Source organism: Lemur catta, chromosome 21, assembly GCF_020740605.2.
Source record: "Lemur catta isolate mLemCat1 chromosome 21, mLemCat1.pri, whole genome shotgun sequence".
Lineage (NCBI taxonomy): Eukaryota > Metazoa > Chordata > Mammalia > Primates > Lemuridae > Lemur > Lemur catta.
In genome coordinates this window covers 7,075,285-7,088,003 of record NC_059148.1, presented here as the reverse complement: position 1 = coordinate 7,088,003, position 12,719 = coordinate 7,075,285, and the positions used below count along the sequence as shown (strand labels likewise).

General features: G+C 54.6%; 1 protein-coding gene across 4 annotated transcripts in view; it reads left to right on the top strand.

Moving 5' to 3' along the window:
• DGCR8 (DGCR8 microprocessor complex subunit) overlaps positions 1 to 12,719 on the top strand; it is a 40,441-nt gene that overhangs the window by 8,654 nt on the left and 19,068 nt on the right. For all 4 annotated transcript variants that reach the window (XM_045535060.1, XM_045535058.1, XM_045535056.1 and 1 more), the window contains exons 2-8: positions 2,419 to 3,415; positions 3,876 to 4,035; positions 6,434 to 6,576; positions 6,741 to 7,023; positions 8,242 to 8,439; positions 8,689 to 8,790; positions 9,906 to 10,004. In XM_045535060.1, the coding sequence (XP_045391016.1) occupies positions 2,696 to 3,415; positions 3,876 to 4,035; positions 6,434 to 6,576; positions 6,741 to 7,023; positions 8,242 to 8,439; positions 8,689 to 8,790; positions 9,906 to 10,004 (1,705 nt within the window). In that variant the 5' untranslated portion in view covers positions 2,419 to 2,695. The remainder of the gene's footprint in view (positions 1 to 2,418; positions 3,416 to 3,875; positions 4,036 to 6,433; positions 6,577 to 6,740; positions 7,024 to 8,241; positions 8,440 to 8,688; positions 8,791 to 9,905; positions 10,005 to 12,719) is intronic.

Here is a 12,719-nt window from a genome sequence, read left to right as displayed (position 1 = left end):
TGGGAGCTCTGCAGGGCAGGGGTTTCGCCTGTCTTGTGTCTGCAGCGTCTGGGATGGTGTGTGTACCACGTGGAAGGTGATGAGTGGACACTGTTGGGTAGATGCAGAAAGCTTGCAGGGGGAGAGTAAGGGGATTGTCTGGGGCTGCCTGTCACTGAGCTCTGGGGCTGGGCAGGTTTCCTGCTTTCCCAGAGAGCGCATCCTCCCTTCCCTGGCTCCAGGATTCTGTGCCCTGCACCTCTTCAAGGCACTGCCCTTTGGCAGTTTTCATCCTTGCTGGGTGCTCGCACACTGGCTGCTTCGGAGCCTTTTCACATGGTAGCAGCCTTCCTCATCCCGTCCTCCCATCCTCCCGTCCTCCCAGCCTCCAGTCCTCCCACCTCCTTGTGTCTTCTTCACGTTAGCTTTTTCTGCCCCAGAACCATGGATTGACTCACGAGGGTCTCTGCAGGACTGTCGGGTTGGAGGGCCTAGTCTTGGTCTTACTCGTGGTCTGGAGTACTGGGCATGCCGACCTGTGTGTCCCTTCTCTGAGGTGGCCTCTCTTGGTTGCCAGGAGACTGGCCTCACCCCACTTGGTGCTCCTCATGCCCACCTGGCTGCTGGCTGCAGCCTGCTCAGCACCACAGCACTCTGAAGGCCACGGTCAGCTCTGCTGTATTGCCTTGTTGCCGAGGACCTTTGATGGACGTGCCTTTGGGGAGGTGGTTATTGAGTTAAAAAGTGTTAGGACATTTTAGAATCTAGAAATACAGTGACAGTGCAGTGGTCATTGCCCTGCCAACATGTCCAGATCCTGGGGACCTTGTCGCTTGTTCACTTAATGCCTCCCTCCAAGTAGACGGTTAGACAATAGTTGTGAAGTGTATTGATGACACCTAAAGCAGCCTCTGGTCTTCATGTTGTGTTACCTTCAAAGTGCAACCACCATACTCTGTCCCCGCACCGTAAACTTCTCAAACGTGTGATATCTGCTGTCTCCTGTTCCTTCTGGGAGTCTCTGGAGTAGTCCCTGAAACCAGTCAGGCTGTCACATGGCGTGGGCATGCGTGTGTGCATCTGCACCGTGTGCACAGCATGTGCATGGGTGTGTTTCTGTGCACGTTGAGGGGGTGTGCATGCACGTGTGTGTCTGTCTGCATGTTCTTCTCCTGCTGGGCCCCTGGGTTTTCTGGCTGCACTGACCCCCCCACCCGCCTTCCCTGCCGCGTGGCATCCAGCCCACCTGTCGTGCTTCCTCTGTTGTGAGGCTTCCTAGAGTTGCATCCTTAACCCCCGGGCAGCCATCCTCCTGTGGCCTGGCAGCTCGCTCCTCGTTGGTGTGTGTTGGCCGTCCGTCCCTGGGCCCGTCACGGCACCTGTCAGTCTCTGTAGGCTCCTGCTTAGGTGATGGAATCCATGTGTCCCTCCAGGGGAGGAGCCTTGCTCGTCTCGGTTCCCTCTTTTCTCTGCTCCCTGCCTCTGTTGGGTCAACCACTGTGGCCAGTTCTGTGGCACTGTTCTTGGTGTCTCCAGCCCCGTCGCCAGGGCCTCTTTCACACCTTCGTCCTCTGGCGTGGAAGACTGTCCCGTGCCTCAGGTGCAGCCGCCTCTGCCTGGCACGGCTGTCAGTGTCTTTTCGCAAATAAAGGCCTAATTCTGACCCCAAAGTTGCTTCACCCTCGGTGGCTCCTGTTGTCCCCATCGTGGAGCCAGGCTGCAGGTGGCACCCAGGACTCTCTGTGCCTTGGCTCCAGCTGTCTCTTGTAGCTCTCCCCAAAACCCTGGCAGGCTCCCTTCCCCACAGCCACCCACCCCTCTCCTCTACCGAGAACAACTATGCCGCCACCTCTGGTGACCTCAGCACGCTGCATCACTATCCCTGTCCACGTGCCACCTTGTGGGCCCAGGAGAGCCCTGGGGCCGGGGTAGCGGGCGCCTGGCCATACCTCTGAGGCCCTAGTGCCGCAGAGCTGAGCTGAGGGCCTGGCGCTCGCCCTCTGACTAACCCAGCCCTTGCAGGTGAGTGGACTGACGTGCTCCGAAGGCCTGAGGGAGGCCACATGCCTTATGCGTGTTCCGGAAAGGGTGCCTCCCACCATGCTTGCTTGCCTGTAGACTGAGGTAGGGGAGTGCTCTGGTACAGTTTAGTGTAAATTTTTTTTATCCCTTTTGAGCCTTAAGATTATATTATTTTTGTGCTCCTGAAGTAAGAATTAAAGTGGACAGTTAATAAAATATTAAACTTTGGACTTAAATTATAATTTAGGTTCTAAAAGAAGAAAGTAAGGCTAGTTTGTTCTGATGCCTAAAAGGTTCTCTTAGGCATATAATTTTAAGCTCTTTACTACGCTGTGAATAGCGCTTGACTTTGACTTGGTACCCGGGAAGTGGAAGGTTTCTGTCATTTTGTGATGATACTTTTAAATTTCTTTGCAGGTGGAAGAAGAAAGGTGCCACTCCGGCATGAAGACAGACTCGCTTAGTCGCCAGTCACTTAAGCTGAGTGCATTGTGATTTCCAATAATTGAGGCAGTGGTTCTAAAAGCTGTCTACATTAATGAAAAGAGCAATGTGGCCAGCTTGACTAAGCCGCCAGCACACAGCGCGGCAGGACGCGCCCGGGTTTCGGCGGACTTGTGCATGTTAGCTGTGTAGATTTATGTGAGGGCTTGTAAAACTCTGGTCTTTTAAAGTAGTCTTAAGCGCTTTTAATATGGAGACAGATGAGAGCCCCTCTCTGCTCCCGTGTGGGCCCGCAGGAGAAGCGGTGATGGAGAGCCGAGCTCGCCCCTCCCAAGCGCTGCCCCGTGAGCAGTCTCCACCACCTCCCCTGCAAACGTCCAGTGGTGCAGAGGTAATGGACGTTGGCTCTGGTGGTGATGGACAGTCCGAACCCCCTGCTGAGGACCCCTTCAACTTCTACGGAGCTTCTCTTCTCTCCAAAGGATCCTTCTCTAAGGGCCGCCTCCTCATAGACCCGAACTGTAGTGGCCACAGCCCGCGCACCGCCCGGCACGCACCTGCGGTCCGGAAGTTCTCCCCTGACCTTAAGTTGCTTAAGGATGTAAAGATTAGCGTGAGCTTTACTGAGAGTTGCAGAAGTAAGGACAGAAAGGTGCTGTACACAGGAGCGGAGCGCGACACGCGGGCAGAGTGCGGTCTGCTCCTTAGCCCTGTCAGTGGGGACGTGCATGCTTGTCCCTTTGGCGGGAGTGTTGGTAATGGGGTAGGCATAGGGGGTGAGAGTGCAGATAAGAAGGATGAGGAGAATGAGCTGGATCAGGAAAAGAGAGTGGAGTATGCAGTGCTCGATGAGTTAGAAGATTTTACTGACAATTTGGAGCTAGATGAAGAAGGAGCAGGCGGGTTCACGGCTAAAGCGATCGTTCAAAGAGACAGAGTGGACGAAGAGGCCTTGAATTTCTCCTACGAGGTATGTTGGCGACACCCCTTCTTTGGTGGGCTCTTAGCAATCCCAAAGGGGTTTGGGAATTGCAGCATCTTTTAAAAGCAGGGAAATTTAAAAAATGAAATGCCTTATGAGGTGGGGTAATGTTAATGTGGAGAAGAGAAAGATGTAAGGAGTCTGGATTTTTAAAGTTTTGTTAACGAAACGTTTGGCCAACGGGTTGGCCTTGAACCCTTTATCCAGCCTGAGTCGACAGGTGCTGCTGAGAAGCGCTCCTTGGCGGTGTGTGCACCTGGACCAGGTGTGTTGGCATCAGTTTTCGGTCTCATCCCGTTTATTTTTCAGATGGCCACATGCCCTAAGGGCACACCTAGCCCCCTGAGCGCAGCTCTCTCTGTGTCTGTTCTGGTGGACGCGGCTGGGCTTGCCCGTCGTGCAGGAACTCGGGCTCCGGGCCATGGTGTCTGAACAGCATGTTTTGCAGGATGACTTTGACAACGATGTGGATGCTCTGCTGGAAGAAGGCCTTTGTGCTCCCAAAAAGAGGCGAACAGAGGAGAAATATGGAGGAGACAGCGACCACCCCTCTGACGGAGAGACGAGCGTGCAGCCGATGATGACCAAGATTAAGACAGTGCTCAAAAGTGAGTTGCCGGCACAGGGGCAGTGCGCTCTTCCAGGGCAGGGGAAGGGCAGTTGCTTCCTTCAGAAAGATGCTTTGGCTGGGCACAGTGGCTCACGCCTATAATCCCAGCACTTTGGGAGGCTGAGGCAGGAGGATTGCTTAAGGTCAGGAGTTTGAGACCAGCCTTGGCAATACAGCAAGACCCTGTCTCTACATAAAATAAAAATCAGTCGGGCATGGTAGTGTGTGCCTGTAGTCCTGGCTACTCTGGAGGCTGAGGCAGGAGGATCACTTGAGCCCAGATGCTGGAGGCTACAGTGAACTATGATCGTACCACTGCACTCTAATCTGGGCAGCAGAGCGAGACCCTGTCTCTTAAAAAAAATGCTTTGAAGGCCCTCTGGTGCCAGGCAGTGGGCTGAGTGGAGGCATGTGTTTCCGGACAGGACAGTCATGCCTAAGGGCAAAACAGACCCGATTGGGGATGCCTGCTGACACTCAGCTCAGGAGCAGGTCCTAGGAGGTGCCGTGGAAAGCACAGAGCGGGGGGCGGGGGGGAGACTGTGCAGAGGAATGGAGAGGGGCTTCTCAGGGAGCAGGAGCAGACCCCAAGGAGGGGCCATTGGTGTGTGCTGGGAGCCAAGACCAGAGGTGGGTGCTCAGTGAAGTAGCAGGTGGTGGTCCAGGTTTTTGTTTTAAGCCAAGTGTCACAGAAGCTACCAGAAGTGAGTGGGCATTACCCAATTTTTGTTTGAAAGTGTGGCACTTGTGTTTTTGGTGGGCAGGGGAAGCTCCCTGGGTCGAGGTGGAGGTGCTTTGGAGGTACAGATGGTGGGACTTGCACTTTGATTTTGGGGAGAGCAGTTGGAAGGTACCCAGAGTAGCTTCATGAGGCTCTGTCTTGGATGTGGTGCAGGTGTGGGAGGAGTTGGGCTTGGTGGCCTAGAGGCACCTGGAGTGCCCTAGTGGAGGTGTCGGGCTCGGTAGAGGGTCTGAAAAGACACACGGGGACTCGGACACACAGGTGAGACCCAGGGCTGAGGGCCATGGTGCAGAAGGTGGCAAGGTACGACTGGGAGGAAAGCAAGGGGTGGGTGTCACAAGACCCCTGTCCTTGGGCTGCTGAGAGGATGGCCTGCAGCCCCAGGCGTCATGTGCTTCTGCCCATGTAGTTGAGCAGAAGGACTGTTGGGATAGGTGGTGACAGGCAGGGTGAACCTGGGGCTGCAGCTTCTGGAAGAGGCAGGGGCAGTCTGCCTTGGTGCCTGGAGGGCCGGCTCCTGCCCCTCTGTGGCTTCAGCAGGCCCACTCCAAGCAGGGAAGCCCATGCCCATTCTGTGCAGCCCACAGGTCAGCAGCAGGCCTGGCCTGCCTACCTGGGTGCTCATGCGTGGAGAGCTATGCGTGAGCGCTTCAGGTGCCTGGGTTGACTTTGTGTCCGCTCACTGTCACAGAGGAGCAGCCTGGCTAGACCTGTGTCCCTTTTTGTGCTCGGCTCTCTATTCCATTTGCCGCTTCTCCTGACTTAGCCCAGAGCTGCAGCGAGGCAGCTCCGTTTTGGCAGAGCCCCTGGGGAGAGCACCGGTGTGCATGTACCCCGACCTGTGTCACTCCCTTCCTGGGGCCATCACCTGACGGGTCTGTGTGCAGGTGCCAGGCCCAGGGTGAGGGCTGTGGCTGGGTCCTGGCCGTGAAGTGCCACTTCCTTTCCCGAGAGTCACTGGAACTTTTTTCCCCCACATGTATTTTTTTAGATTTCACTTGCTTTTTTTTTGTTTGTTTGTTTCTAAATTTTTAATTTGTTTCCAATACCTACAAGAAAATTAGTTTTAGTTAAATCTTTGCTTTATGCTCTTTCCAGCAATAGGTCTGTCAGGCAGGTGTTGAGTGGATGATAAATCTTAAACCTCTAGCTCATGACTGCCTGGAAGGGGTTGGGAAGGGTATCTTGAAACCCATTTAGAGGCTTACTGATTCCAAGTAGTGTTTCGTATGCTGGTGAGAGTATGTAGCTCAGTTATAATAAAGACTTGTCACCTGGTCACTGGGAGCAGCAGCTGACAGACACGCAGTTTATCAGCAAAGCTGACCCAGCCCCAGAGTGCCCCTGGCCGTGGCCGAGCAGGCAGGAGGACTGCAGCAGCCGTGGAGGCAGGCGCTGAGGACTTGTGTCTAGCACAGCCCTGTTCTGTGCTCCTTCCTGTGCTGGTTTGACACATTGCATTACCACCTTGTGCCACATGCTGTCCTGGGCCCTGGGGGCATGGCAGTGAGCAAGGTGGACAGGAGCTGAGGTTCTCTGGGAAGACCCAGGTAAGCAAGTACACAAACATGGAGCAGTTTCATCTGCAGGAGATGCCGTGGCAACAGTTCTAAGTTTTTAAAGTGATTATGGCATGTTCTCATCTTCTGTGCAGGTCGTGGCCGCCCACCTACGGAGCCGCTGCCCGACGGGTGGATCATGACATTCCATAACTCCGGAGTCCCCGTGTACCTACACAGAGAGTCTCGGGTGGTCACCTGGTCCAGGCCATACTTCTTGGGAACGGGAAGCATACGGGTAGGGGAGGCATCAGTCGTGACTTTAGGCTTGTAAGTTCTCAGACCAAAACGTGCACATTTATACACACTGCACTGTAGCCAAGCAGAGGCTGGTGAAAGCCATCAGATTTTCAGACGTCTGGGGTCATCCTTGTGATCTGTGTTGCACTTTTCTGTCCACAGAAGCATGACCCTCCTCTGAGTAGCATCCCTTGCCTGCACTATAAGAAAATGAAGGACAATGAGGAGCGGGAGCAAAACAGTGAGCTCACCCCCAGTGGGGAAGTGTCTCCCGTCAAGCCCCTGACCCGATCTGCAGAGCTGGAGTTCCCCCTGGACGATCCTGACTCCGTGGGCACTGACTCAGGACCCCCGGATGAGAAGGACCCGCTAGGGGCTGAGGCGGCCCCTGGGGCCCTGGGGCAGGTGAAGGCCAAAGTTGAGGTGTGCAAAGATGAATCAGTTGGTAAGTTTCCTGAAGGAGCTTCTGTCCTTGCTGCCCGGGACCTGCCTGTGGGAGTGCAGCTGCATCCATGCCCTTCCTGGGGTCTCGTTCCTCCTGCTAAAAGCTGTCATCCCTAGTTCCTCTCTGTGTCTGTTAGGAAGGTGTGTGCCGTCCTCTCGTGGGGCTGGGAAGGCCTGTCTCCCTGCTCCGCGAGAGCCTGCCTGGTGCAGCTCCCCGGGCCCTGGCCTGGGCTCTGCAGAGCTGCACACTGCGGCTGCTTTGGGGAAGTGGCTGCCAGCCCAGCCCACGGGCCTTTGGCTCTTTGGTCACTTGTATGATCTTCCTGGAAGCCTTGCTATTTCAGTAGGATTTGCTCATGTGGTATTGTTTTGATTTTTCCTGATGAGCTCAGAGTGAGCCTCTTCAATGCATGTACTCAGCGTTGGGAGGCTGTCACTGTTCTGTGACAGTTCCCTCTTAATTCCTGCTGTTGCTTTCGCATGTGTGCTGGTATTTCTCATTCTCTTTTCCACATCCTTTAGCTTAGTTCTATCCATTTGAGTCTTAGCTCTCTGTTCAGTGGTGGCAAATCTCTTTCAGCCCACCTGCTGGGTCACTCTCAAAGAGTACTTTCCATGTTCTGGGTTTCTGGTTGTCTGTGCATTGCTGCCCAGCCTGCCCTGTAACTCTGGAGCTTGAGGTGCCCTAGGAGAGCTAGGTGGGGTGGGAGCTGTTGCTGAGGATGGGGAGGTGGCCTGGGAAGAGCTGTGACAAGCACAGAGGCCCCCAGGCAGGGCGCTGGCTGGTGTGCTACTGCATGTGGAAGTGGCCGGAGGAAGAAAGCCAGGTGGTCAGAGAGGTGTGGGGCCACCAGTGCATGGGAGCCTGAGTTGCTGCTGGTAGTCAGGCATTTGTTTTCATACAGGGAGAAAGTGCGGAAGGCCATCTGATTTTTTTTTGGCTTTCGTTTTTTCTTTTCATTTTTATATTCTTGATTTTGTTCCAGATAAAGGATATCCCAGAAATTTGTCCATAAGTGACCTGCCAGAATGATCTGTGCTGGTGGAGTGAGGGGCCTGATTCTTTGCTTTCGCTGCGCTTCGAAGGGATGGGAGAAGGGAATGGGTGTCAGGTGGCCTGTTTACTGGGCGGCCTGTCCCTGTCCTCTGCACTAGGGTGTGGGGACGTGACTCCTACATCGGAAGTTCAGTAATTGGGTTCCCTGGTAATCTTGGACAGATCTTGAGGAATTTCGAAACTACCTGGAGAAACGTTTTGACTTTGAGCAAGTTACTGTGAAAAAATTCAGGACTTGGGCTGAGCGGCGGCAGTTCAACCGAGAAATGAAGCGGAAACAGGCTGAGTCTGAGAGGCCCATCTTGCCGGCCAATCAGAAGCTCATCACTTTGTCCGTGCAAGACGCACCCACAAAGAAAGGTGCGTCGGGCTTCCAGATTTTAATGTCAACAGATGGGTTATGCTGTTATTTCTAAGTTGATGTGTTTAAGAGTGTATGTCCTAAGAATTGCACTTCATTCAAAGCTTATGTTTATCCCATGAATGCAGAATCTGCCACGCTCCCGGTGGTGGGCCCTAGTTAGTGATTCAGTAGTGCGACACTGCCAGGTCCCCGAGTGCTTGGAGCAGTGCTTCCCACTGTTGCTGAGATGGTCTTTCTTGTCACAGAATTTGTCATTAACCCCAATGGGAAATCTGAGGTCTGCATCCTGCACGAGTACATGCAGCGAGTCCTCAAGGTCCGCCCTGTTTATAATTTCTTTGAATGCGGTAAGTTTGACCTTCCCGTTCCAGTCCTAAAGAATCACACACGTCACTCGGTCAGGGCTGGGGAGGTGGGGGCTGGCCGTGAGCCCTGTTCTGCTGGCGTGGAAGGAGCGTGCAGGGCAGAGACAGGTGCGCTGCAGGCAAGCTTCATCGTCACAGAGCTGCGCCCTGCCCGTGGGGAATGGTTCTGCTTTCCCTTTCCAGTCTGTCCCGTCTGCCTCGCTGGCTCCTGCCCTGTGTTGTCGCAGAGCCTCCTTGTGAGGAGCTGCGCCACTGTCACTGTGTCCTTTCCCTGGTCTCCTGGCACCCCTGAGTGGCTGAAGGGTCCTTGGGCCTGCACTTCCCTGCAGCTGCGTCTCCCATGGGCATCCTCGTGACACCTTTGTGAAGACCAGTGTGTCTTCCCCTTGGAAGCCCAGAGCATCGCTCATCATTTGGGTGTGTTTCTTTGGCAGACCACATCTTTTTTTTTTTGAGACAGAGTGTCGCTTTGTTGCCCGGGCTAGAGTGAGTGCTGTGGCGTCAGCCTAGCTCACAGCAACCTCAAACTCCTGGGCTCAAGCGATCCTACTGCCTCAGCCTCCTGAGTAGCTGGGACTACAGGCATGCGCCACCATGCCTGGCTCATTTTTTCTATATAGATTTTTAGTTGTCCAGATAATTTCATTCTATTTTTAGTAGAGACGGGGGTCTCGCTCTTGCTCAGGCTGGTCTCGAACTCCTGACCTTGAGCGATCCACCTGCCTCGGCCTCCCAGAGTGCTAGGATTACAGGCGTGAGCCACCGCACCCGGCCGGCAGACCACATCTTGTGCTTCCCATCCTGCCTGTCCTGTGACCGTCTTTCATAGACGTTGGTCCCTGTCCCAGGAGGCTCTGCCGCCAGCCTCTTGCCTTCTCTCTGCTCCCCACCCCATCATCCCCCATTTCCCTTGATTGCCCAGCTGTGCCCTCTGCTGCTGACTGCCCCGTGGCCCTGCCTCCGTGCCTCAGGAGCCCCCAGGTCTCTGCAGGGCAGCTCCTGACTCCTCCTCGTCTGTTGGTGTGGGCAGACTGTGTGTGCACATGCTTTTAATGTCTTGGCAAGTGTGTTTTAAAACAAGTAATTTTAATTTTAAGAGAATCCAAGTGAGCCTTTTGGTGCCTCGGTGACCATTGATGGTGTGACTTACGGATCTGGAACTGCAAGCAGCAAAAAACTTGCGAAGAATAAAGCTGGTAATATGCCTGGTAGGGGGTCTCAGGGACACGTGTGCCTGGTCATGTGCTTGCTGGTGGCGGGGGGGTCTCAGGGACACGTGTGCCTGATCATGTGCTTGCTGGGGGGGTCTCAGGGACACGTGCGCCTGGTCATGTGCCTGCTGGGGGTCTCAGGGACACGTGCGCCTGGTCATGTGCCTGCTGGGGGTCTCAGGGACACGTACGCCTGGTCATGTGCCTGCTGGGGGTCTCAGGGACACGTGCGCCTGGTCATGTGCCTGCTGGGGGTCTCAGGGACACGTGCGCCTGGTCATGTGCCTGCTGGGGGTCTCAGGGACACGTGCGCCTGGTCATGTGCCTGCTGGGGGTCTCAGGGACACGTGCGCCTGGTCATGTGCCTGCTGGGGATCTCAGGGACACGTGCGCCTGGTCATGTGCCTGCTGGGGGTCTCAGGGACACGTGCGCCTGGTCATGTGCCTGCTGGGGGTCTCAGGGACACGTGTGCCTGGTCATGTGCCTGCTGGGGGTCTCAGGGACACGTGTGCCTGGTCATGTGCCTGCTGGGGGCCTCAGGGACACGTGTGCCTGGTCATGTGCCTGCTGGGGGTCTCAGGGACACGTGTGCCTGGTCATGTGCCTGCTGGGGGTCTCAGGGACACGCCCCTGCTGCCTCTTGCTTCTCCCACCATGGGTAGGCAGGGGCTGAGCAGTGGTGGCAGGTGGGGGGTGTGGGTGGGACACATTCATTTTATTTATATAGTCATCTATTTTGATTTTTAAAATTACATGCTCATTGGGAAAAACTCAAATAGAGTGAAATGTGAGACTTAAAAGTAGAAGGCCCCTCTCTGCTGAGTGACACCTGGGCTGGTGTGTCCGTCTCTTACCTCAGCCACGCACGGATTGGGGGTATGCTCAGCACTAACTGGCCTGTGTTGGGGGCACACTGTAGCACAAGTTTGTTTTTAAACTGAGCAAATGTGGGCACACAAGGAGAGAAGAGTCGGATCAGCATGCTTTCAGCATTCTCCAGTGGTTGGACATTTATGCAGACTCTTTCCTGAGTCCTTCAGACTCCAGATTTGGCAGTCACCACAGTTGCTCACAGCATAGCATATACCCTTGAAAGCTTGTGTCTGGACCATGTCCTTCCTGTTAGCTTTCGTGCTGGCACTAGTAACAGTGGGCACTAATAACAGCGGGCACTAGTAACAGCCAGCACTGGTAACAGCTGGCACTGGTAACAGCCGGCACTTGTAACAGCGGGCACTAGTAACAGTCGGCACTAGTAACAGCGGGCACTAGTAACAGCCAGCACTGGTAACAGCGGGCACTGGTAACAGTCGGCACTGGTAACAGCGGGCACTGGTAACAGCGGGCACTGGTAACAGTCGGCACTAGTAACAGTGGGCACTTGTAACAGTCAGCACTTGTAACAGCGGGCACTAGTAAGAGTTGGCACTAGTAACAGCGGGCACTAGTAACAGTCGGCACTGGTAACAGTCAGCACTGGTAACAGCGGGCACTAGTAACAGTCGGCACCAGTAACAGTCGGCACTAATAAGAGTGGGCACTGGTAAGAGTCAGTACTAGTAACAGCGGGCACTGGTAACAGTCGGCACTGGTAACAGCACTAGTAACAGCGGGCACTAGTAAGAGTCAGCACTGGTAACAGTGGGCACTTGTAACAGCGGGCACTAGTAACAGTCGGCACTGGTAACAGCACTGGTAACAGCGGGCACTAGTAACAGTCGGCACTAGTAACAGTGGGCACTAATAAGAGTGGGCACTGGTAAGAGTCAGCACTAGTAACAGCGGGCACTGGTAACAGCGGGCACTGGTAACAGTCGGCACTGGTAACAGCACTTGTAACAGCGGGCACTAGTAACAGTCGGCACTAGTAACAGTGGGCACTAATAAGAGTGGGCACTGGTAAGAGTCAGCACTAGTAACAGCGGGCACTGGTAACAGCGGGCACTGGTAACAGTCGGCACTGGTAACAGCACTTGTAACAGCGGGCACTAGTAAGAGTCGGCACTAGTAACAGTGGGCACTAGTAAGAGCACTAGTAACAGCGGGCACTGGTAACAGTCGGCACTGGTAACAGCGGGCACTGGTAACAGTCGGCACTGGTAACAGTCGGCACTGGTAACAGCGGGCACTAGTAAGAGTCAGCACTAGTAACAGTGGGCACTTGTAACAGCGGGCACTAGTAAGAGTCAGCACTAGTAACAGTGGGCACTTGTAACAGTGGGCACTAGTAACAGCCAGCACTGGTAACAGCGGGCACTAGTAACAGTCAGCACTGGTAGCAGTTGGCACTGGTAACAGCGGGCACTAGTAAGAGTGGGCACTGGTAAGAGTCAGCACTAGTAACAGCGGGCACTAGTAAGAGTGGGCACTGGTAAGAGTCAGCACTAGTAACAGCGGGCACTGGTAACAGCGGGCACTAGTAACAGTCGGCACTTGTAACAGTGGGCACTAGTAACAGCGGGCACTGGTAACAGCGGGCACTAGTAAGAGTCGGCACTAGTAACAGTGGGCACTAGTAAGAGTGGGCACTGGTAAGAGTCAGCACTAGTAACAGCGGGCACTGGTAACAGCGGGCACTAGTAACAGTCAGCACTTGTAACAGTGGGCACTAGTAAGAGTCGGCACTAGTAACAGCACTAGTAAGAGTGGGCACTGATAAGAGTCAGCACTAGTAACAGTCAGCACTTGTAACAGCGGGC